This window comes from Zeus faber (genome assembly GCF_960531495.2).
Source record: "Zeus faber genome assembly, chromosome: 9".
NCBI lineage: Eukaryota > Metazoa > Chordata > Actinopteri > Zeiformes > Zeidae > Zeus > Zeus faber.
Window position 1 is genome coordinate 12,213,380 of NC_137197.1, and position 22,500 is coordinate 12,235,879.

Here is a 22,500-nt window from a genome sequence, read left to right on the forward strand (position 1 = left end):
ATATTGGTCTGGATAGTTACTCTCTACTGTAAATAACTTTCTGACTCTCCCGACAATTTGACTCCGAGTCTGGTCGTTTGTAATTGATCACACTGGCCAGGCTCACCCCCGTCTCCCTCCCTCTCTCTCTCCTCGCTGTTGCTATTTATGTACCTTTTTACATCCCACGGTGAGGGAGAGGGCGAGGCACCGCTGTTCCCGCAGGAATCAACCCGCGAGTAAAGTTGAGTGGCTAATGAAGGCTCCTCTGACCCCTCGGTGCATCGCCGGGAGGCCTGTTCCGTCACAGCCTGTCGTCTGCATGACTGGCTCACACCTGATTTACCAACAGATATAGACCCGTGGAGCTCTGGCAGACAGACGATTACAGCTCCCAGGGTCATGGCGAGGATGCTGTCTAACTAACTGTGAGGTGGTCATGGTTCCCTTACTTTATTAAGTAAAGGATGATGCGCAGCCAGCCGGTCATTATCGCAAAATAACCCCCGACAGGCTGATCAGGTCTTGTATGACTCTGGACGGCGTTATTTTTGCGATGGCTGTGCATTATCCCGCTTATTACAGGGCTAATTACTCAATAAAATAATACATAGAGAAGGAATGTAGAGTTGAAATGATTTTCTAACTGGTACTGTATGCCAGTGTCAGAGCCTCCATTGAGAAAAATAGTCAACGACGTAGTAACGTAGCAAATCAATTGTGAAACTGGACATATTCACATTCATCTCTTCAACTGACAAGATGGCAAGAGCATGGTTAAAGTTAAACAGCTATAAACTTTGTTTGTGGACGGACTAACCGTGACAGAGTTAATCGGAGACAAATACTTTAGGTTAATAAAGTTTTCAATCGTGTACAAGAGGAGCAGTTTCAGTGCAACAACACAACAGAATGTTACAGGGGAAGTGCTCAGTTCTCTCTGGAGAGTTTGAGCTTTTTACACAGTCTTCTTGGGGTGGGAAACTGAGGAGCTGCTGGGAAGAAGGTCAGTAGACATCGCAACGCCCCTGCGTAGATCATTGATGGGGCAGTTTAGTTGAGATCGACTATCTGTTGAGGTTTCCTTCCCCCTCTTTACGGCACAGAAAGTGACTAGTTAACTTCCTTTTTTACGACAGGAACTCTACTTAGCCTTGGAAGGACAAACAAAGTATACATACATTGTACAAGAGTTCACGTGAAAGGCACAGCAATACATATGTTGTAAAATTCTAATAACAAGCATGTAGGCGTAGTGATACTAAGAATGTAAATTGCCATTAACAGCAGCCATTATTTACAGGCAGCAGGACGGCATATGATGGCTCCGCATACTGTAGACTGGCAACCTGTTGGTGTAACCAAGTCGTTGAACCAGTCAGTCACTAACAAGTGACTGCGTAACTACCGCCGGTGCAAGCGGGGCCCAGTGGCCGCTGGGGGCCCATCCCATCGGCGCTACAGTGAGGCTGATGCGCTCTGCTGTGCGTCCCCTTGCCCCGTGCCTCCAAATAAAACAGCAGTCTGTTTTTGGCAGGGCCAATTTCTTGTCCCAGTCCAGCGCTAGTTACTAAGAGGTAACAAATATTCCTGTTGTCTGCTAATTAGGTCTTCATAACACTTTACTGTTGTTTAGGCACGGTTCATGTTTGAAGGCTTAAAAAAAAACCCACAGTTGTTGATTTCCATTGCCTAGTTACAGCTGTCAACACCGGCACATGGTGGATATGTGCAGCTGTTAATCAATGCCTTGGTTTAAAATAAGGACAGTTTTGCACATTAACAACCGCATCAACTAATTGCTTAGTGAACAAATGAATTCTGTCTGAAGTGTTTAATGACCAGGAATGAGCTGCCGTTTATTAATACTACGTTATACCCACCCGCGGACCTCCAGCTACTCCCACGCTCCTCCACCTTGTCCTTTCTCCATTTAATGCGACTCTTACCTTTCATCTACTACTTTGTAAAGCCTGTAGTATCATTCATTCTTTTATCAGTCTTCTAAGTCTCTTCTCAAGTTTTATTTTGAGCTTAACTCTGGGGGGGGGGGCTTATGTGTGTGTGTGTGTGTGTGTGTGTGTGTGTGTGTGTGTGTGTGTGTGTGTGTGTGTGTGTGTGTGTGTGTGTGCTGATATGGTTTAACACACCCAAATACCCGAATAGCTCTGGGGTGGTGGGGGCTTAGGGTTGGCGTGTGTGTGTGTGCATGCACGTGTGTGCTCGCGTGTGTGTTTGCTTGTGTGTATGTGTGTGTGTGTCTGTTTGTGTGTGTGTGTGTGTGTGTGTGTGCATGTTGATGTGTGCGTGCACGTGTGCACACGCGTATGTGTGTGTGTCTGTGTGTGTGTCTGTGTCTGTTTGCGTGTGTGTGCGTGTGTTTTTGTCTGTGTGTGTGTGTTTTTGTTTTTGTGTGTGTGTGTGTTTGTGCGTGCGTGCGTGCGTGTGTGTTTTTTTGTGTGTGTGTGTGTGTATGTGTGAGTGTGTGTGTGCATGTGTGTGTGTGTGCACGTGTGCGCGCGTGCGTGTGTGTGTGTGTTTATGTGTGTGTCTGTTTGTGTGTGTGTGCATGTGTGGGTGTGTGTGTGTATGAGTGTGTTTTTGTCTGTATGTGTGTGTGTGTGTGTGTGTGTGTGTGTGTGTGTATGTGCATGCGCACGTGGGTGTTTTTGTGTTTGTGTGTGTGTGTGTCTCTGTTTGTGTGTGTGTGCGTCTGTGTGCATGTGTGTGTGTGTCTGTTTGTGTGTGTGTGTGTGTATGTGTGCGTGTGTGTGTGTGTGTTTGTGTGTGTGTGTGTGTGTGTCTGTTTGTGTGTGTGTGCGTGTGTGTGTGTGTGTGTGTGTGTGTGTTTGTGTGTGTGTGCGTGTGTGCGTGTGTGTGTGGTCAAATTCTCCACTAAATCCAGCAAAGTTAGTCCTAGAAAACCTCTTAGGACTATAACCTTGATACAGGGGCCTTATGAATAAAGATGTCCGGGGAACAGAAGAGCATCGCAGTCACGTCGGATTCTGGCTCGCAGGCCTCAGCGGGTCATAAGTTCACCGCAGTGGAATAGACAACAAAGTGAAATCTGATTATTATTGGATGGTGCGATGCCACATTTAAATGTGACTGTAATGACACAGTAAAGCATGGTGAACGGGGCCTTTTCATGTCTGTGACTCCATTACGAGAAAACGCTGAGCGCGGTAGCGGTAAATGCACCTTTTAAATCAAAGCTTGTGCGTTTTGCTGTTCTTATCTTCGAAGAGAGTGCAATTGAAACGTATGATCTCGGGTAACGGCAAAGTGGACCGGCCACAAAGCCGGCATCCTCGTGCTGATTAGGAAAGTGAGTTGGCAAGGGCATAACTTTGATTACGAACTGAGGAACGTTAATCCATGATCTAGAATAAAAACCACACCGTTTTTCTTTTGCTTTGTTTGGAGAGGGCGTCACACTGAAGGAGACGGCGCACTCATCATGCGCCATTGTTTTGTGTCTCCTGTATAATTAGCACGAGTGCTTTAAATGCGTTTTAATGGGGGCGGTGGCTCAGGAGGTGGCAGAGCGGCTCGTCTAGTAATCGGAAGATTGCCGGTTCGATCCTCGGCTCCTCCCGGTAGCGTGCTGACATGTCTGCTCCCTGGACGCTGCTATTGGGCAGCCCACTGCACATATATACGTCAGTTACTAGGATGGTAAAATTAAATGCATTTCGTTGCCTCAGTACTTGTTCTCTGTGCAATGACAATTAGTCAAATCTAAATGCATATTATTATATTATGTAAAATGATATGGTGATGTTTACAATGATATATTGAGGGAGACAACTCTCTGTTTGGGGGGGTCTGGCCTTCTCAATCTAAACTTAGATAATCTAAGAAAAAAAAAGTTTGTCTTTCTTGCAGCTCCTACCCCCGTACAAACACCATCACCACCTACCAACCTCCACCTGTCTCCCCCTCTCTCTCTCTCTCTCTATCTCTCTCTCTCTATCTCTCCGTAGCTCATAATACCAATTAGAGCCATTAGTCGTGTTCGTCTGATATCAACATGACGGCGAATTCTGCTGTGTTGTCTTTCTATGCTCCGCTCGGGCAGAACGGAGAGTGCATCCCGTCCTCCATGGCAAGCTGTCTTGCTATTGCTACTGCTACAGTATATTGCTATTCATGTTCCTCCTCTTTTTGTCCCCTGCCTGGCTTTTTGGAGCACACACAGACACACACACACACACTCACACACACACACACACACACACACACACTCTCTCCAATCACTGTGTTGAATTAAGTCCATTAGTGAAACCATCAGCTATATAATTGTCCAGCCTGCATCGGGATCGGCCTCCTTATTGAGTTTCACCAAAAAAATAAATACAATTTGGGAATGAGCTGGGAATAGGAACGGAGGGTCGGTCGCTGGGATACGCCTGGAAATATACTGAGGTCCACCGATGCCCCCCCCCTCCTCTTTCTCTCTCTCTCTCTCTCTCTCTCTCTCTCTCTCTCTCTCTCTCTCTCTCTTTGCCTGGACCACACATTTTCTACCCCCACTCTCATTCTTTCTTATCTTTTATGTGTTTGAACTCCCCCACACCTATTTTTGACCTCTCCCCTGCTCTCCATCACCCCGTGCGCATGATTTGAGCTTTCAATAATTCTCCCTGCACATACCCCCCCCCCCCCCCCCGCCCCCTTTTTTTTTGCTGTGGTCTCCCTCGCCCCATACATACAGTATAATCTCATCTGCAGAGTTCAGTACAGAGCATAGGCAACCATTACTACTCACAAAACACACATCCCTCAAAACACAAAATTAGATAAGCGCAATGAGTCTGTAGATCTAATTATGGCTGAATCAGCCATAATTACCAGTGGCAGGTTGCAAGCCAGGATTTTAGATTTGTCAAATCAGGAGGGTACATCTATGCTGAATTTAAATGTAGAGCACGATGAAATCTGTTCCTGTACAATCAGTTCACAACCATTTTCTTAGCACCACGTGTGAGGCAAAAGTTAAGCAAAACAGCCCAGGCTCTTCGTATTTGGATGTGTGTGTGTACCATATTCAGAATGTTGGCTTTTTTTAGTTTAAGAAATATGAATGACTACTATAAATGTCAAAAGTCCTTTGTTCGAGAGGAGATGATGGATACAAGATTGTGTCATCAGCATAGTCATGGGTATTGCAATGCTATGCAGCCACCGAGGCGCTTACTGTTCACACAAATTCTCAACAGTTCAAATATTAAAAAACTAATTATCCAATGGGAAGACCAGTACGCTTCTCATTTTACTAATTATCCAGTGACCGGGCTGCGGTGTAGGGGTGGTGTGGTTTAAGCAGCCACACCTGTCTCGGGTCTAGGTAACTGGGCCCGGGATCAGGGTGGCTGTTCGCCTGTGCTCGTTAGATTAGGCAACTGGCAACAAGTAAAACCCCCATCCCCGCACACACAGGAGAAGAGCCCTTGTCATGACATGTTTTCCATCTGCTCCCGGCTTGTTCCACCTTGCCCATTCTACAATAAAACTGGTACTTTTCAACCCTATCGCCTATGTCCCGCAGGTGGCGTGTGGCAGGCGGAACTGCCACACGGACGTTTATCTCAGAGAATACTTCCGCTTGACCATGATACCTGCTCACTTTCCGTGATTCTTCTTGCTTCTTGCATGCTTTCCAGGTGTTCATACAGGTAACCTCAACAATGGATAGTCTGAGTGTTTTTTCTAAAGTGGAGCTCAAAGCAGCTCGAACAATGGCAGCCATCCTCAATGGTGTCATCCTGAGACAACAGAAACCCAAAGAAAACAACTTATTTAACAAAAAGCTTTGATCAGAAGTACCTAAATCCTTTCACAAAGACTGCAGCACAAAGTTGTTCTTTTACTGAGAGTTAACAATATCTTAAATGCCAGTTGCATAGGTTTATCCTACTATGAAAAGGTCTAACCCCTAATCGCTGTGGCTGAAGAATCATGTTAACCTCTAGAAAGGTTTCTCGAATGTTGTTCAGGCAGACCTTTGATAGGATGACATTTATTTAGGACACCGGTGTCAGCGCCTTTGTGGCAGAAGGTTTTCATAGTGCTTGTGGAAAATGTCTAATAAAAGATGTGAAGTGTAAAGTGCTGTTGCGATGAAAGAGCCATTGAGGTGCAGCATTGAGCCTTGGTTCAAAACTGTCTTCTCCTGAGGATTTTTACCATGGTTAATTTAATCAACGCATTATAAACTTCTGAGTATGTGGGTATGAGTAAGTGACCCGAGTAAAACTTTCTATGTTTACCGAAAGTATTGGTTAAAATGCAGTCTGAAAGAAGAGACCTATAGAGACATAAGTCCTCTTGTCGCACTTAATCAGCAAAGCTAGTGTATAAAAGCAAGATGGACACTGGCCTAGGGGTGACAGGAACACAGGGGCAAATTCACGAATAATGGATTGTGCCACTAACAGCACCATGAATTCCGCTATCTGCGCCGTCTTAGCATCCGATTCACACAAGATATTGCACTAATGATGTGCCACCGCAAGCACATCCCCATAATGTTTTGCTGCTGAGTGCAATTTGCCCTTGTTTTGCGTCTGATCGCAATGATCCGTGTGGCAAAGTAAATAAGGGGGGGGGTCTCCATTGGAGATACATTACACATTTACGCCATTGCTCCACACTTGCCTTCACGAATTATCAGTCTTAAATAAATATTAAACTTACAATAATTGTTGGACAGTAGTTATTTTTGTGAATTGTGAATTCACCCCACAATATTTACTGTGCTATGTGCGATAATGGAGGTAGCCCTTATCTGGTTTATTATTATGTTGAAAAAAGGAATGGTCCGACGATGGTTTTTCGTCAGTTGGACCTCTGGGTTGTGCTGATTAGCGAATCCACATGGTTGACTGAAAATCCCAGAGTGGAATTTTTCTTTCTGAACCCGGATTTTCCATATCTGCAAATCAGTTGATTAACAATGCAGAGCAGTTCTGAACAATACTGCCTTTAGTTGTAGTCCATTAGTATTCCCTGACTTGCTAGCTCATTACAAGTGTAGGTTATCAAAACAAATTAAATGAAGAATTAAAACAAATTAAAATTAGGATGTTTGAATACATGGACTAAATAACTATATACACACATTTGGCTCTTGACCTCGAAAGAGCAACACGGGACTATGAAGCCATTGAATTCCATGTACTTTTGGTCCAGACACTCCCCTGTCGGAGGTCTAACTGTCCTATAATAGCTCGTTAGTCATGTGCATCTCGCCCTCCTACGTCGCGATGCAGCTTTCTCTCTCTCTCTCACTCTGCGGTGCATCACTTTCTCCCTGACCACCTTGGTTCTTCTTTGTTTCTCTTTTTAAATATGCCGGCATGTCATGATAAGACATACCTCAAGATGACAGCAGATAAGCCAGTGGATACACACTTCACAATTTGTCCCATATTGTAATCCATACACACACACAACGTAGAATTTGTTCCATTTCGACAGACGACAAGACTTCATTTGAGCCCCCAATCTTCTTCCTCTCTCTCTCTCTCTCTCTCTCTCTCTCTCTCTCTCTCTCTCTCTCTCTCTCTCTCTCTCTGTCTTTCTCTCTCTCTCCAAAAGCAACATTAGTATGGGCCTACGTGTGCTGGGTGTATATGTATACAAGACATAGTGAAGATAGATGTTTTATCCTTTTTGGGTGATTGTGGGGTCGACAGAGGACAAGAGAGAGAGAGAGAGAGAGAGAGAGAGAGAGAAAGAGGGAGAGAGAGAGAGAGAGGGAGAGAGAGAGAGAGAGAGAAAGAAAGTGAGAGATCCCGGTCGCCCACATGTCCCTCCAGCACAGCCATAGTGGGGGGATCAGCAGGGATCAACCTCCTCCCCCCTTCCTCCCCCCACCTCCCTCCCTGGGGCCGATGGTCCGAATGAACAAGCTTTTTCTCTTCACAGGTCAGTGGTGAATAGAACAAGATGTCCTCCTTACCTCAGGCTGCTCCCCGAACCGCAGGGCTCAGGGCCGAATCCCACCTCAGGCCACTTTGACTCACTTCTTTTCCTGCTATGACCTAATTAACAAGCCTGACAACAACGCTTCCTCTTCTATTCTATTCTATTCTACAATGACCTGATTAACAACTCTGGCAACAACTTCCTGTTCTATTCTGTTCTAATCTATCCTGTTCTGTTATATTCTATTGTACGCTATTCTATTCTATTCTATTCTATTCTCCTATTACCTCCTTAAGCACTCTGGCAACAACCCTGTTCCTATTCTATTCTGTTCTAAATTAGACTATAATATCCTGTTCTATTATACTCCATTCTATTATATTATGTAATACTCTGCTCTGTTATATTCTATAGTATTATGTTCTGTTCTATTCTGTTCTATTCTGTTCTTTGCTTTTCTCCTCTATTCTGTTCTGTTATATCCCATTTTATCCATTATTTTCTATTATGCTCTTTTCTATTCTATTCTGTTATATTCTCTTACTTTATATTCCATTCTATTTAATTATATTCTCTTCTATACCATTCTAATCTGTTATATTCTATTCTATTAGAATACATTAGAATGCACATTAGAAAATATATAGTACACTTTTGAATAAATACACATTAAATTACATTATTCTATTCTTCAAGTCGTTAAAGTAGTCCACAGTTAGTCTTGGCTCCTCATCCTTTGTCCAAACAGTGTCCGCTCTTTTTTCCCACTGAGAGCTCACTAAATAACACCACAGCGTTTCAGACGTGGGCAGAGACAGAGCTGCTCTGTGTGGACGCTGATCTCAGTGGAAAGTTCTGCGTCTTGCTTTTCGGAGCTGTGGAACCAAGGCTGGTTTGAGGCTGCTGATGGTAAAGTCTGGGCCTTGACCAAGACTTCAACTGTTTACATGTTTGAAACCACATAGATCAGTGGTATTCAAAACTTTATATTGCCCTTGGATTCCCCCCCCCCAACAAAAAAAGTACATGTGCAACGACTGGTGGAAAGACAGGCAGGAGGACTCAATAGCACAACTTGGAGACAGGAACTTTGTTAAAAGAAAACGGTCTTTACTTGAACAGGACTCCGTGTCTTTGGCTGAGGGCAACTTTGGCAGTGGAATAAAGTGAACTATTTTACAGAATCTGTCCACCATTAGAACAATGGTGTTACCTTCAGAGGGGGGTAAGTCCAAAGAGATGTCAGACCAGGGGCGATGGGTCACAGGGAGCGGGCATAGGAGACCAGGAGGCAGGCGTTGGGAGACTGTGGTTTGGGGGGGGGGGGGGGGGGGGGGTGAGTGCATTGCACTGCTGCCTCACAACAAAAAGGTCCTGGGGCGCTGTTGGCACCGTGCTCTGGCGGGTTACCTCCCAAATAGGAGCCTTTCTGTGTGGAGTTTGCATGTTCTCCCAATGCTCAGATGGGGTTTCCTCCACCTACCATCACTAAAAACATGCACACATCATCATCTGACCAACGATGGACACTTGGTACCAGGTCCCCGGGGGCTTCGACAAATGCTGCCCACTGCTCCTGGCTGCCCCCCCCTGGAGGAAGGACAAGCCAGGATGGGTCAAATGCAGAGGCCTCATTTAACCGGCTACCATCCAAAGCATATGTGTGTTTGTGTATGCATGTGTTGTAGTGTTGTCCAGATTCTTCTTTTCTCTTCTCTCTAATTGGGCCCTGGACCAGTGGTGGCTGTGCACCTGTTGCTCATCAGTGCAATCGATCAGCTTGGGTTAAAGCACCCATCCCTACACACACATGGAGGGGGAGCCCTGGTCATGACACCCATCTGCTCCTGGCATGTTAACATCTTTGCCAATAAACTGGTTTGTCCTTCACATCCACACCTGTGTCTGTGTCGCAGAGCCCGGGAAAAGCCACGTGGGCGTGTGACCTTGTTTTGACCACAAACAGGACAGGCGGCCACATATTCTCCCACCTCTCTCTCCATGGATGGCCACCGGAAGCATTGTTTGATGACGAAGAAGGTCCGTCAAACTGGACAGGAGAGCGAGAGGAGGTGTGCGCCCAATGAATGACCTGGGAACGATGAGAGGCAGGGACAAACAACCAGTCCGGAGGACAGCCGTCCTATACATCGGTGTTAATATTTGCCTGTCTTTCGTCAAGACTTTGGGGCAGAGTTAGGTTGTGTTCTGGGACCCAGGACGGTAAGACAAGGAAAAGTTAAATCGGTTTAAGAAAACAGCCAACCTGGTTTGTCGGGAGTTTAGCTGTTTGGCGGACTGGATGTACTCGAGGTTCCTCGTGGTCAGTCCAAACCAGGAATGTATGCTCTGCTCCCTCCAACCAGTGGCGCCCCTCCTCCAGGGCCATCTTAATAGCCAGCAGCTCTCTGTTCCCCATGTCGTGGTCGGGCGAGAGCTTCCGAGAGAGCAAGGTGCATGGATGGACCTTGTTGTCCTCTTGAGACTGCTGCGAGAGGACTCCCCTGAGAGGACTCTCTCCTCCCATGTCCGAGGCATCGACCTCCACAATAAACTGCTGACTGGGATCCAACAGTGTGAGGACGGGTGACAGGGTGAAGCTCTCCTTCAGGCTCTGGGAGCCTGTTCGGCTTGGGTAGACCACACAAACTTGACCTTGGAAGAGGTTGGGGCATGCAACAGAGCAGCCACAGTGCTATAGTTCCTGATGAATCGTCTACAAAAGTTGGCAACGCCCAGGAAGCATTGCAACTCTTTTCCGTTAGAGGGTATAGGCCACTCGGTGTCACTGATCTTCGCGGGATCCTTCTGGATGTTACCCACAGAGACGATGAACACTACCAATGCGATGGAGGGGACATCAAACTCGCATTTCTCAGCCTTTACGGAGAGCTGGTTGTCAAAGAGGCGCTGAAGGATCCGGTGGACATGCGGGACATGAGACTTCTCATCAGGAGAGAAGATGAGGATATCGTTCATGTAGACGAACACCAATAGGTTCAGCATGTCGTCGTCAAGGACGTCATTTACCAGGGACTGAAACACAACTGGGGCACTAGTGAGTCCCAAGGGCATTAGGAGATACTCGTAATGTCCACTAGTAGTGTTGAAAGCAGTCTTCCACTCATCCCCGTCCCCTAATCCTTACCAAATGATAAGCATTTCTCAGATCGAGCTTCATAAAGATAAAGATAGCACCTTGCAATCACTCAAATGCTGAAGAGATAAGAGGGAGGCGGGACCTGTTCTTGATGGTGAAGTCATTTAGGCCTTGGTAGTTGATGCAGGGGCAAAGCGTCTTGTCCTGCTTGTTCAAAAGAAGAAGCCAGCACCAGCAGGAGAAGAAGACGGACAAATTATTCCAGCAGCCAGTGAGGATTGAATATACAGTATTTCCTCATCCTCTCCATCTCCGGGGTTGACAGAGAATAGAGGCGTCCCTCAGGGGATGTACCCAAGGGAGGAAGTACCTGGTAGCAAGTCAATCGCAATGTCATAGGGTGGGTGAGAGGGCAGAGAGGTAGCCTGGGCGTTATTAAAATCCTCCTTGAGGTTAAGGTAACAGGAAAGGACCCCAGAGAGGTCTGGAAATTCGGATTCTGATGATGTAGGCGGAGGTAGGGAGAGAGGAGACTCAGGAACTTTGGAAGCACAGGAGGCGGATGTCAGAGTTGGAGAACCACGGCAGGAGGTGGAAAGTCAGAGGCTCGAGGCGGCTCTGAGGCAGAAGCTGACTGGAATCAGGAAAGCGAGCATTCCTTTCCCCAACCCATTACTTCCCCTGTGGACCAGTTTATGTGAGGGTTATGTTTCGTGAGCCAGGGAAAACCAAGGATGAGAGGGTGTAACGGGGAGTTGAAAAGATGCTCAGGAAGTGGGGTTCAGTGTGGTTTTTTGCGATGTCAAGTTGAATGAGTTGAGTGCGGTGATTGGCACAGCATAGCAGACGTCCATCCAAAGCGTTAGCCTCCAACGGCTTAGGCAGGGGAATTAATTTGAGTCTCAACATCTTGGCTAACCCTCCAATCGATTATGTTTTGGTCTGCCCCGGATTCCACTAACACCGGGTGAAGGAAAGTCTGATAAGGAGTGATAAACCGTGCTTGAGTGAGGGATCGAGAGGAAAAAACAGAAGAAGTAGTTCGGATCACCAGTGCCCTCCTATTCACTGATGAGCCTTGCCTTTACTGGACAGATGGAGAAGAAGTGACCCAGTTGAGAACAGCAGATACATCTGCCCTCCCACAGTCGGCGCTGTCACTCCTCCGGAGTGAGCCCGGCTCTACTCAACTGCATGGGCTCCTCCAAAGCAGTAGATGGCGATGGTGAAGCGGGCGTCAGGCCAGGACAAGCGTGAACAGGCCGGGAAGAAGGGTGATTGGTTGTAGGCTGCCCTCTCTGGACGAGCAGAGAAAGGACATCCCTGGACCTCGCTCTCTCTTTCTCTCTTATCAGTTTTAATGGCCACGGAGTTCAGAGAGTCTAAGCCGAAGGGAAGCTCTAGAGGAGTTAACTGGTCCTTTAAGGGGTCGGCTAACCCATAGAGGAAAGCGTCTTACAAAGAATGAGCGATCCAGCCGCTGTTGGCCGCCAGGGTGCGGAACTTAATGCTGTAGTCGGAGATTCGACGCTTACGCTGAGATTTCTTCCTCTCCCGGTTTGGATTAAGGTTGAATATGTGTATGAAGGAACTAAAGGGAACGAGGGGCAGAGACACACAAGTGAGTGAGTGAGTGAGTGAGTGAGTGAGTGAGTGAGTGAGTGGGTGAGCGAGAGAGAGAGAGAGAGAGGGAGAGAGGGATGAAGGGAGTGAGGATTGATTAAAGCCAATGGGGAGGAGAGAGGAATAGAAGCTGTGTCCCCTGAGCTCCACGCTGCTACTGAGAGCCACCGGTGACTACGCACAGGAATTAATGTGTGTGAATAAGTGTGTGTGTGAATAAGTGTGTGTGTGTGTGCGTGTGTGTGTTTGTGTGTGTGTGTGTGTGTGTGTGTGTGTGTGTGTGTGTGTGTGTGTGTGCGTGTGTGCATGTGCACGAGTGCGTGTGTGCGTGTGTGTTTGTGGGATTCTGCTTGCATCCGGGTTCGTAAGTGCTTGATGCTCTAATCCACTTGACACCGGCGCACCAGGGAACATGCGTGTGTGTCATATTGATTCTGGCTAACGAACAAAAAGAAGTGTCCCGTCTGTTCGCCGATCGATTCGGTGGTGTGAGTTTGGACTGAAGAGGTCGCTTAATCCCCTTCAACGCTCGTTATGCATCTAATTTAATGGCGAGTTTCTATTTCTTTTTTGGCTTTGATAAACAAGCCTTGCTTATTGGTTGCTTAGAGAGTTTATTGATGTGACCGCAAGCAAAATGTTCACTTCAAGGGCTTCCGAAAGGAAAGCAAATTTTATGAATAATGACAAAACAAGAATGACAGGTTGGCCAGCCTACACCACAGGTGATATCCATGTTTCAGAATGTAATTAAATACACAATTTCTTTGTAGTCAATAACTGATGCTGATGATCTTCAAAGGTGGTACAATTGCGTGGATAAGAGCCTTAGGTTGGATTCGATAGAATAATCCAATGATTATATGGGTAATACAGGATGTTGGTTTTGTTGGTGCTAAGAATTGCTGTACACATTTATGCAACATATAGCAATGTGTGTAGATTAACCCCATGCACAGTGTAGTGCAGTCAACATATCAAGGGCCCTCAATTTGTCACACAATAGGCCATGGAACCCCATTTTGATAATATTTTGTCTTTGTCTTGGGACATGAATTTGAAAGAAGATCTCTATTGTCCTACATGATTTTGGTCAAACTTCCATATCTGTCTATACTCTAGTCAGGTAGATAACAGTGAAAATATGATCAAAACAGTCTAAGTGAAACTGTTCATCATTTTTCTGGGGACCACCTGGAACCTCTTCAAGGACCATTGGGGATCCCCAGACACCACATTGAGAACCACTGGTATAGTGTCAAAGTTACGTAGCAAGATAAACTATTGATGTTAAAATGCTAAATCACATATACTCGCCAACATGAATAATATCGTAGACCATATATACTGTATTTGACATATTGGCTGAACAAAAGCTGTGCCGCAGAGCACTAAATGTGGGTCCTTGGGTGTTATTGGCCTTTATGTTTCCGTGGGGTGTTTTGTTCTATGTATTTAATGAGCAGCACAAACAAAGGGAATTATCCCGAAAACATGTTTTTTTTGCCATTTTATAAACATATTAAGGCTCCTGAAATAATAAAAAAAACGGTTTTAATTTAAATTTAAAATTGCGGCAGGTGGCCCAGCGGGTATCCTTGATGTGGGGGCTGCCTTCTCTCCACTGCCCGCTGAGACATCGCACTCAGCAATGTTTGTGTTTGTGACAAAAAACATAATTAAAACAGGGAAACATCGCTGTGATCATGAAAACATTTGTACAGTTTTTCCACTCTCGTCAAATCGCCCGAATTAAGTAGAAATAAAGCAACCTTCCCACTTTGACACAGATGTGGAATTCCTCATCTGACTTTGTTGGTCTTGTGAAACCCTTCTAAAAGCTTGTCTATATATTTGTGACCTTAATGTGTCATGAAGTTGTGGTAGGTCGTCTTTATAGACGAACCCTCCATTTTTGTCTGTACATACGGAAGAATATTGTATAGCCTTGCATCCTTATGTACCATTTTATATGCACGCTCATCCAAGTCTTTGGTCTATGTGTCTTTGGTTCTCCAGCGGTCCCGCTTTTTTCCTTTTGGCACAGAACCCCACAAAGGTTGATGGGAGATGCAGAGAAAAGAGTGGTGGGCCACCTGTCCACATGGTTTATAAGTGCCCTTTGCAATTTCTGAGCTTGAGGACGACTGCCGAGGGCAGATACCTCTTTTCCACACTCTTTTCCACACCTTTAAAAAGCCTTGATTTAAAGTAACAGCACACAGTTACGCCGTTGGGTACTGAATATCTGGAATGAGGGGTTTTACTTTAAAGAAGCATTTGGATTGTATAACACCGACTGGTTTTAATGGTGCCTCTGGTGGAGCCCTCCACTTGCTTCATCGCCTGGCGATGAGCAAACCTTTCACATCAGGCGTCATTAATGTGCACTCATGCTTCCCGTACGGAGGAAGGGGAAAAAAGGAACAGCGGAAGAGAAGAGAGGAGACGGGAGAATGAGAGGCTGCCGAGCCCCCCGGGACTTCCCCTCGACACTCACCCCCCGACCGGCTGCGCGGCACCAGGGATCACACGGAGCCGCCAGACACCTCGCAGCACGACTCTTAGAAACGCAGCACGACCGGCTCGCACTGAAAGGTTTTAGTATTTCAATTAAAGTTACATAATAGGGGATTTAAAGATTTATTAAGAGAAGTATTCCCTCAAGTGTGCGGCATAAAAAGGCGTTGGCTGGGGAAAAAAGCCTACCTATTTACCTTCCTATCTACCTACATAGCTGCCTAGATACCTATCCTATACCTACCTACCTCATACTGACCTACCTCATACCTACCTACCTTATACCTACCTACTTACTTACTTACTGTAGCTTTGTAACTACAGTTCTATATTGGGATATTTCCAACCGCCTATGCGGAAGTAATGAAATGTATTCATGCACTCGCTTCAGCCAATCAGGATGGAGCAGCATAGCCGAATATGCCGGAAGTGCCCACTATGTCCTCTGAAACCAATTCAGCAAGACTGATGGGGTCCAGTGGAGTGTAAAACCCTAAGGGGCTACACCTCCTTCACAGAACTGTAGTTACAAAGCTACTGTACAGTAATATGTCAGGCTCCTATTGGTGTACCAAAGGCAGCAACCCCGATACTATACCCCCCGCTGTCAGGGAATCTGAGTAGCCCGTGAAATAGAAAGTTCCCGAAGTCTGCTTGGCCACAATGCCAAGCACAGACTGGGAAAGAGACCCTGCGGAAGCCTCACGCAGGTAAGGCACCCCAAAGGCAGGGGGCTCTTAAAAAAGTTGTTGTCATCCTCAAGACGCCAAGGAAGCATGTAGGGTCCTACTTCACTTGGTGACGTAAATCTTGAGATTGGCCTCGTCTTAGATGAGTGATGAACGTATTCAGTCGTAGCTGAATTGGAAAAGAGGACAAAGGGGGCACTTGCTAGGGGTCACAGTATATACGGCTATGCTACTCCATCCTGATTGGCTGGAGCGAGTGGACGAATAAATTTCAATATTTCCGCATACGCGGTTGGAGATATACCAATCGGAGCGCAGCCCCTAAGGGGCGGAGCCTAGTGCCATAGAACAATTATAACAAGGAACTCCTGCGCCTGTCGCTAGGAAAACAAAACTCAACTAAAGATTTTAAATCCTATTCAAAATTGAATAGCTTTTGTTATATATTCACAGTTTTATGAGGAACATTTTTTACAAAGTTGCAAAGTTTTGTTTTTTTCAGTCGCACCAAATCTGTATACAGGTACTCCTCCCTTAAAGACCTACATGTTTAGACCATTCTGACTTACGACCAGCTCTCCGACCAGTCGGTAATGTGCGCTGATTACATTGTACACTAAATACACTACATACACTGTATACATCTCATCTCATCATCATTCTCAGTCTCGGTCTCGTTCACACAGTCTGTCAGTATTCAATACGGTAGCGTTCACAATGGCCACGCCCCCTTACCGTGAAATAACACAGGTCCTCACTAATCGACCGATTCAATTCAAAATTATAGGTTTGTTTATGTTATTGTTTTTTTTTTGTTATACTTCTAATCCCTTTCTTGACTTGCTGCTGACTTTTGCTGCTGTAACACCTGCATTTCCACACGGGGACTAATTAAGTGTTCTTATCTTCGTATCTTATCTAAATTAATCTTTTTCTTATATGATGTCATCTTATATCATGCCATCCTGTCGGTTCACCGCACAGATTCAGGTTCTTTAGTTTTTCTTTCTGCTGTCAGATTTAAAACTGTGTTAAGTTGTGGCCGACAGGTCGTCGGTGTAGTCTCTCCTCTATTTATCATGCCATGCAGATGGTGAAAAAGAAAAACATCTAAATGGTCTATTCACCATTCTTCTCACATCTGCCTCTCCCTGGGAGTCCTTCATTCAAGGGAAGGTGCAGCGTTTCGAGCCAATTTGGCTGACGTTCGGAACTCATTCCCCTGGCCTTTTGGGGGGGGGTGACCTTCGATTAGAGTGTAATATTGGGGGCAGCGCGGCGGTCGCCGGCGTAAATGATAAAACAACATCGAGAGCAAAAGCGCTTTCTGTCCTCATCTTGTCGACCCTTTCGTTTCTCTGCAGGAAACAGGAGCTGCTGACCATCTCCAACGTCCCCCTGGGAGAATGCCCCCCGTCGCCTCCCCGCACGGCACCGCCCAGTATGAAGGTAGGCGGTGCGCATGAGAACACACATAATTAGTTTGCTTTTGGACCACTAAAAGACGCATAAAAAACAATACACACACACACACACACAAACTCTCGCATACAAATACACGCTACAGTGCATAGTCACACACAATTAAGTCAAATGAACCCTTTGATTTAGAGGTATTGTCTGCTCGATTTACTTCATTGACCTTTAGGCCTAATGGAAAATGCATTAATTTAGATTATTCCTTGTCGAGGAATCCCCGCAGTACGCAAAAAGCAGTTTGGAGAAAGTGACAAACGGCCGCCTCTCGACAACAAGAACGAACCCCACCCATAGAATATGACATGACACATTTTGTAATCTCAGCTAAGGCACGCTTGATTTACACCTTTATTAAAAATACAAACAACCTTGGTATTGGTTTTTGGCTTTGAACATTTCCAAGCGGAGAAAGAGATAACACAGAGCTGCAATAAGAATCACTCAAACTTGAAATCGAAATGTATTTCAAATTCATTTGGACAAGAAATACATTTCCCCAAAAATGCATTAGTACTGATTAAATCCGGTCCCGGGTGGGGCAAGTGCAGTTTGGATGACAGCTCTGCGCTATTTCGCAGCATCATAAGCCATTAGGATTCAAGAGTGCGGGTCAGGGAGCGGCCTCCCAATATCAGTTGGATGCAGCCCCTGATTGTTTTCGTTATTGCTTTTAAATAAAATAGAATAGCGCAGGCGGGTTGCGTGAATAGAAACCTGCTCTTCTCCCCGCTCAGTGTCACAGAAACGTATTGGCTAGATTTTAACTCCACCGTTCATTATGCTGTCGTCATGGGGATCTATCTGCCTACCAACCTACCTACCTATCTCCCTATCTATCTGTCCATTTTTTTAAAATGATTGATTGATTTATTTGCAGACACTACATGTGGTTGCGCATGTAGTCATCTCTCTTTCATTTTTTCCAATTTTGATCTCTGTAAACTTTATAGGAAATCAATTTTCTAGTGTCTGCAGTATAGTGACCCTCACATTACTCACTGTGTTGCACTGGATCATAGGTGAAGTTTGTCTTTTGTTTTCTTTTCCACCCCGCGCGTATTCCCCGCGATAAAATGAAGGTGAGTTTTTTCTGGGAGACAGATTAACAGGGTGATATCGAAGAGGAAAAAGAAAGCTCTTTCCGGACGGGACTACGCTCTGTGCAGTATGTCACCTTGAACTAAGCCAGGTTTGTTAAATCTGCATGGAGACACGGGGGGAGACGGGGCGGGGCGGGCGAGAGGAGAGGTTTAAAGAAAGTGAGCGGGAGAGTGAAAGGAGGGAGAAAATAATGTTAATACTACATCAGCAACCTGAATCTGAGAGGGAAAGATAATTCCATAATGTCCGAGTTGTCTGACTAAATGATCAAACTCCATGTGACATCATCGTCATTGCAAATTTAACGGATAGACATTAGTCATCATTGTCCCACCGGACAATTGATGGAGACATTGACTTCATTTCAAACCTGGTAGATGGATGATGCGACTTTGGCTTCAATATATTTGAGAAATAACAATAATCTGAACAATTGACGATGTTTGAAATGTTTAATTTAACTGTTTCCACGGTTAACTTTTGCTGAACACCGGTGGTTATATAAGTTCAGTAATGTAGTGATGATGTCATTGGTGATCTGATTGGTTTCACTAATGTTGCCAGTTACTCAATGGTCATTCATATCAGCGCTAAGAATATTGCTAACCTCTTGTGTAAATATTCTCATTTACGCGAAGATGCGATTTGCGCGATTTCCATACAACTGTCACAACAAGTGTTGCTACGGCAACAGCGTCCCTGTGGGGTCTTCATCATAATTCAGTCATGGTTATGGAGGGGGCAACCGAAAGGCTAGCTGCATTTCGAGTGATTTTCGTTCTTAAGACACACAAACGTTTCCTCTACTCACACGTCCAGTTCGCATAAACAGGAAGAGGGTATGGAATTGAGGGAATGAAGTGAGAGAAAAAATGCTTGATTTTATATTATGTGTGTTTTATCTTAATTCCAGGATACTCTCGCTTCTCTTAGTTGTATTACGCACCTTATCACAACAATAAAAAACATGTCCTTAAACCCACTGCACCATCTATAAGAGATTATCACTTTCCGGGTGAAAAGCCATCAGCAGTTACTAACGATTCCACGCTGAATTCTGCCACGGTGTAATTAAAGAAAACCAAAGTAACACCAGTCAATGAGACAATCGTAGAGCTTTGCGTGGAACAACAAGCGTCTTTCACTCAAGGGAGCTTCTTCTCTGTTGGGGAATCAATTCGCTTTGTCAAAGTCGGTGTCAACTTTATTGTTTGTCCTATGAGCTCATGACAAAAACACCACAATAAATAACATCCCACGTATATTCAGATGCCGTAAGTATCCTAAAAAACCACAAGGTTGTAAAAATACAAGGAAATCCGAACATGCCTTCAGGATGCTAAAATACTGTTCAAATGCCAAATTACCATAAGCCCAAAACACAAAAACTTGTTTTTGCTTGAGATTCCAAGATTCCAAATGCTTGTGAAGTGCACATCCCTGTCTGGTTTTTAATCCCTAGGCTTCCTCCGCTCAGTAACCTTAAGTGCTCAGGGACCGAAGGGCTTCAGGAATACATGCTCCTCTTGAATCCTTCAGACTTCAACCTGAGTTGTCTAAACCTCCTCCCAGAAGAGAGCTGCTGGAGGAGGGGAAACGCTGAGAACTGTCCCCAATAATGTTCAAGGCTCTTTTGGAGGAGGCGGAGAGTCTTACAGCTCGAGGAGATAGGCGGGAGAGCAAGACCCAGGCAATCCTGGATGCCATCTTAACTACAGTCTCCAGCCAAATCCTGCCATACCACACCGTAATAGAGAACCCATTTCAGGATCAGCAGCAATTATAGATCCAAGAAGTTTCATCCGTTTGACTTCCTCATCTGTTTAACTCCCTTAACTCCCAGTTTTAAGTGGCAGTACTTCTTGTACCCCTTTCCTAAAACTTGTGACCGTCCCCTTCGTCTTCCCAATGTTGAGGTTACACCAGCTCACCGTGTTAGATGCCTCGGACTGTATGTAGATTCTTCATTCCTCATCCACTTATTAACCCAACTGCATGACAAGTACAGTCATTTGTGTGCAAAGAATAAAGGGCAAGACTGTTGGAGAGCCTATTGTGGACTTGCCTGTATTCTAGTATAAACATAGGCCTCTTTGACCCTAAAGCCAATTAGATTCTGAAGGATATTTTCTGCTCATATAGTATTAGAAGCGGAACTTTAGTCCAAAGATTCCGCCGAGTGGACATGTTCATTGGACTTGTGACCAACAGCATCCAAAACTCACAATGGAGTTCTTGGTATTGCAGTGCCGGCGCAATGCCCATGACGTAGCTGCTCCGAAGGCATTAAACTGGCATGGACGTGTGTGGTGCACCTATTTGAAACCAGCTGTTGTCGTAAAGGTCATCGGTTCAAAGCAGCTCTTACATCAGTGGCATGCCGACCACATGGGTGGCTCGATTAGCACCTCGGCAGTGAGAAGCACCGTGAATGACCTCCATGTCTGTGTATGACTGTGTGTGTGTGTGTGTGTGTGTGTGTGTGTGTGTGTGTGTGTGTGTGTGTGTGTGTGTGTGTGTGTGTGTGTGTGTGTGTGTGTGTGCCTGCGTGCGTGCCTGCGTGGGTGCCTGCGTGTTTGTCTGTTGATGTATGCTTTCCTTACATAATACTTGTCTTGCACAGTTTTTGTTAAAACAAGGATGTGGAACCTGAGGAGGGTAAATGAAAACAGGGTCTCGGGGCCTAGATACACTGGAATGACCTGTTTGGCGATTCGTTTTACAGCTGGACTTGATTTTCCTGTTCCTAAGCATTTAGCAGTTAATAGAAAGAGGGAAAGCAAGCGTTGGAGAGGGAGAGTGAGAGAGAGAGAGAGAGAGAGAGAGAGAGAGAGAGAGAGAGAGAGAGAGAGAGAGAGAAAGCAGGAGAGGAAGAAAGATACCAGGAAATGACCAGTGTTTCTAAGCCTACAGCAGACGCCTGAAGGAAGTAAAAAAGGAAAGTTCATTGAGATAGCGCCACTGAAAACAAGGAAGGAGCAAGAGTGTGGTGGTGTTTATGGTGACCTCTGGAGCCTCTGTAGCCAAGGTAAGACTTCACAATGTACTGACTGCAGAATGTAATTTGTCAGCAAGAATACGTCTAGGATCGCTGCACTTTTCAAAGAATCTGACATGATTCAGATAGGGACAGTCATTTGCAAGGAAAAAAGATAAAAAGCTCCAAATTTTATTTTTTTAAAGAAAAAATGGTCTTTAGCAATATCTTCAAAACTTCCAGGACTGTATGAGTATATTTTAAAGAAAAGGAAAATAAATGTGAATGTTGTACTAAACAGCATGGATTCAGTGAATCGTATTCATAACCTGACTTGCAGAAGTTTGACACATCATATAACCAGAGAGTCGTGCATTTCTGAGAATACATCATACGTATGATTTATTCTGTGTGCAATACAACCTTAAATACCCAGGACTTCAGCCACCTCACATGCCCTCTTCAGACAAACGTTATCTGCCTCTGTTTATGTATATGATAGCTCTTACAGTCCTCAAATACACGCCCTCTCTACGCTCACCCCCTTCTTGGGATGTCTTCCTCAGAAGCACAGTTCTTGGACGATGCCAACTCTAAGTTAGGTTCGGATGTCTTCAACCATGAATTAAACCCATTCCAAAATTGGCAGATTTGTTTGGCCCCTTCTCTCCCCGAGGATCTGATAATAAGGATAATGAGCTGAAAGGCTTGACAAGTCTTGACAAGTCTTGTCTGTGTTACACACTGGGAAAGTTAGCGTTACATGCTGGCCCTTTCTCAATCTGCGTTCTTATCTGTACTTGTGTTCTTGTGGACTTGTGAAACGTCAACAGTCGCAGCCCAAGTACTGCTCCAATTCAAAGTACGCATCAAGCCAAGTCCAGTCCAAATGCCCCGATGTGGACTTGCTCTGCCCAATTCTATCAAGGATGCATCAGTGGTGACTTGTGTGGACTTGGGACAGCCAAGTATCCCAGAATGCATTTCGCAGAATTACCGTCCTGCGTTCTCCCATCCTCGGGAGTCTGTACTCCCAAGTCGAACTTGCCAAGTCTAAACTACCAATCCGCAAGTCCGAACTTCGCGTACTTGGTATT

General features: G+C 45.3%; 1 protein-coding gene across 3 annotated transcripts in view; it reads left to right on the forward strand.

Annotated features, from left to right (window-relative positions):
• The window catches only part of rap1gap2a (RAP1 GTPase activating protein 2a), a 92,736-nt gene that overhangs the window by 46,043 nt on the left and 24,193 nt on the right, over nucleotides 1-22,500 (forward strand). For all 3 annotated transcript variants that reach the window (XM_080006882.1, XM_080006880.1, XM_080006881.1), the window contains one exon: nucleotides 17,211-17,295. In XM_080006882.1, coding sequence (XP_079863008.1) covers nucleotides 17,211-17,295 — 85 coding nt within the window. The remainder of the gene's footprint in view (nucleotides 1-17,210; nucleotides 17,296-22,500) is intronic.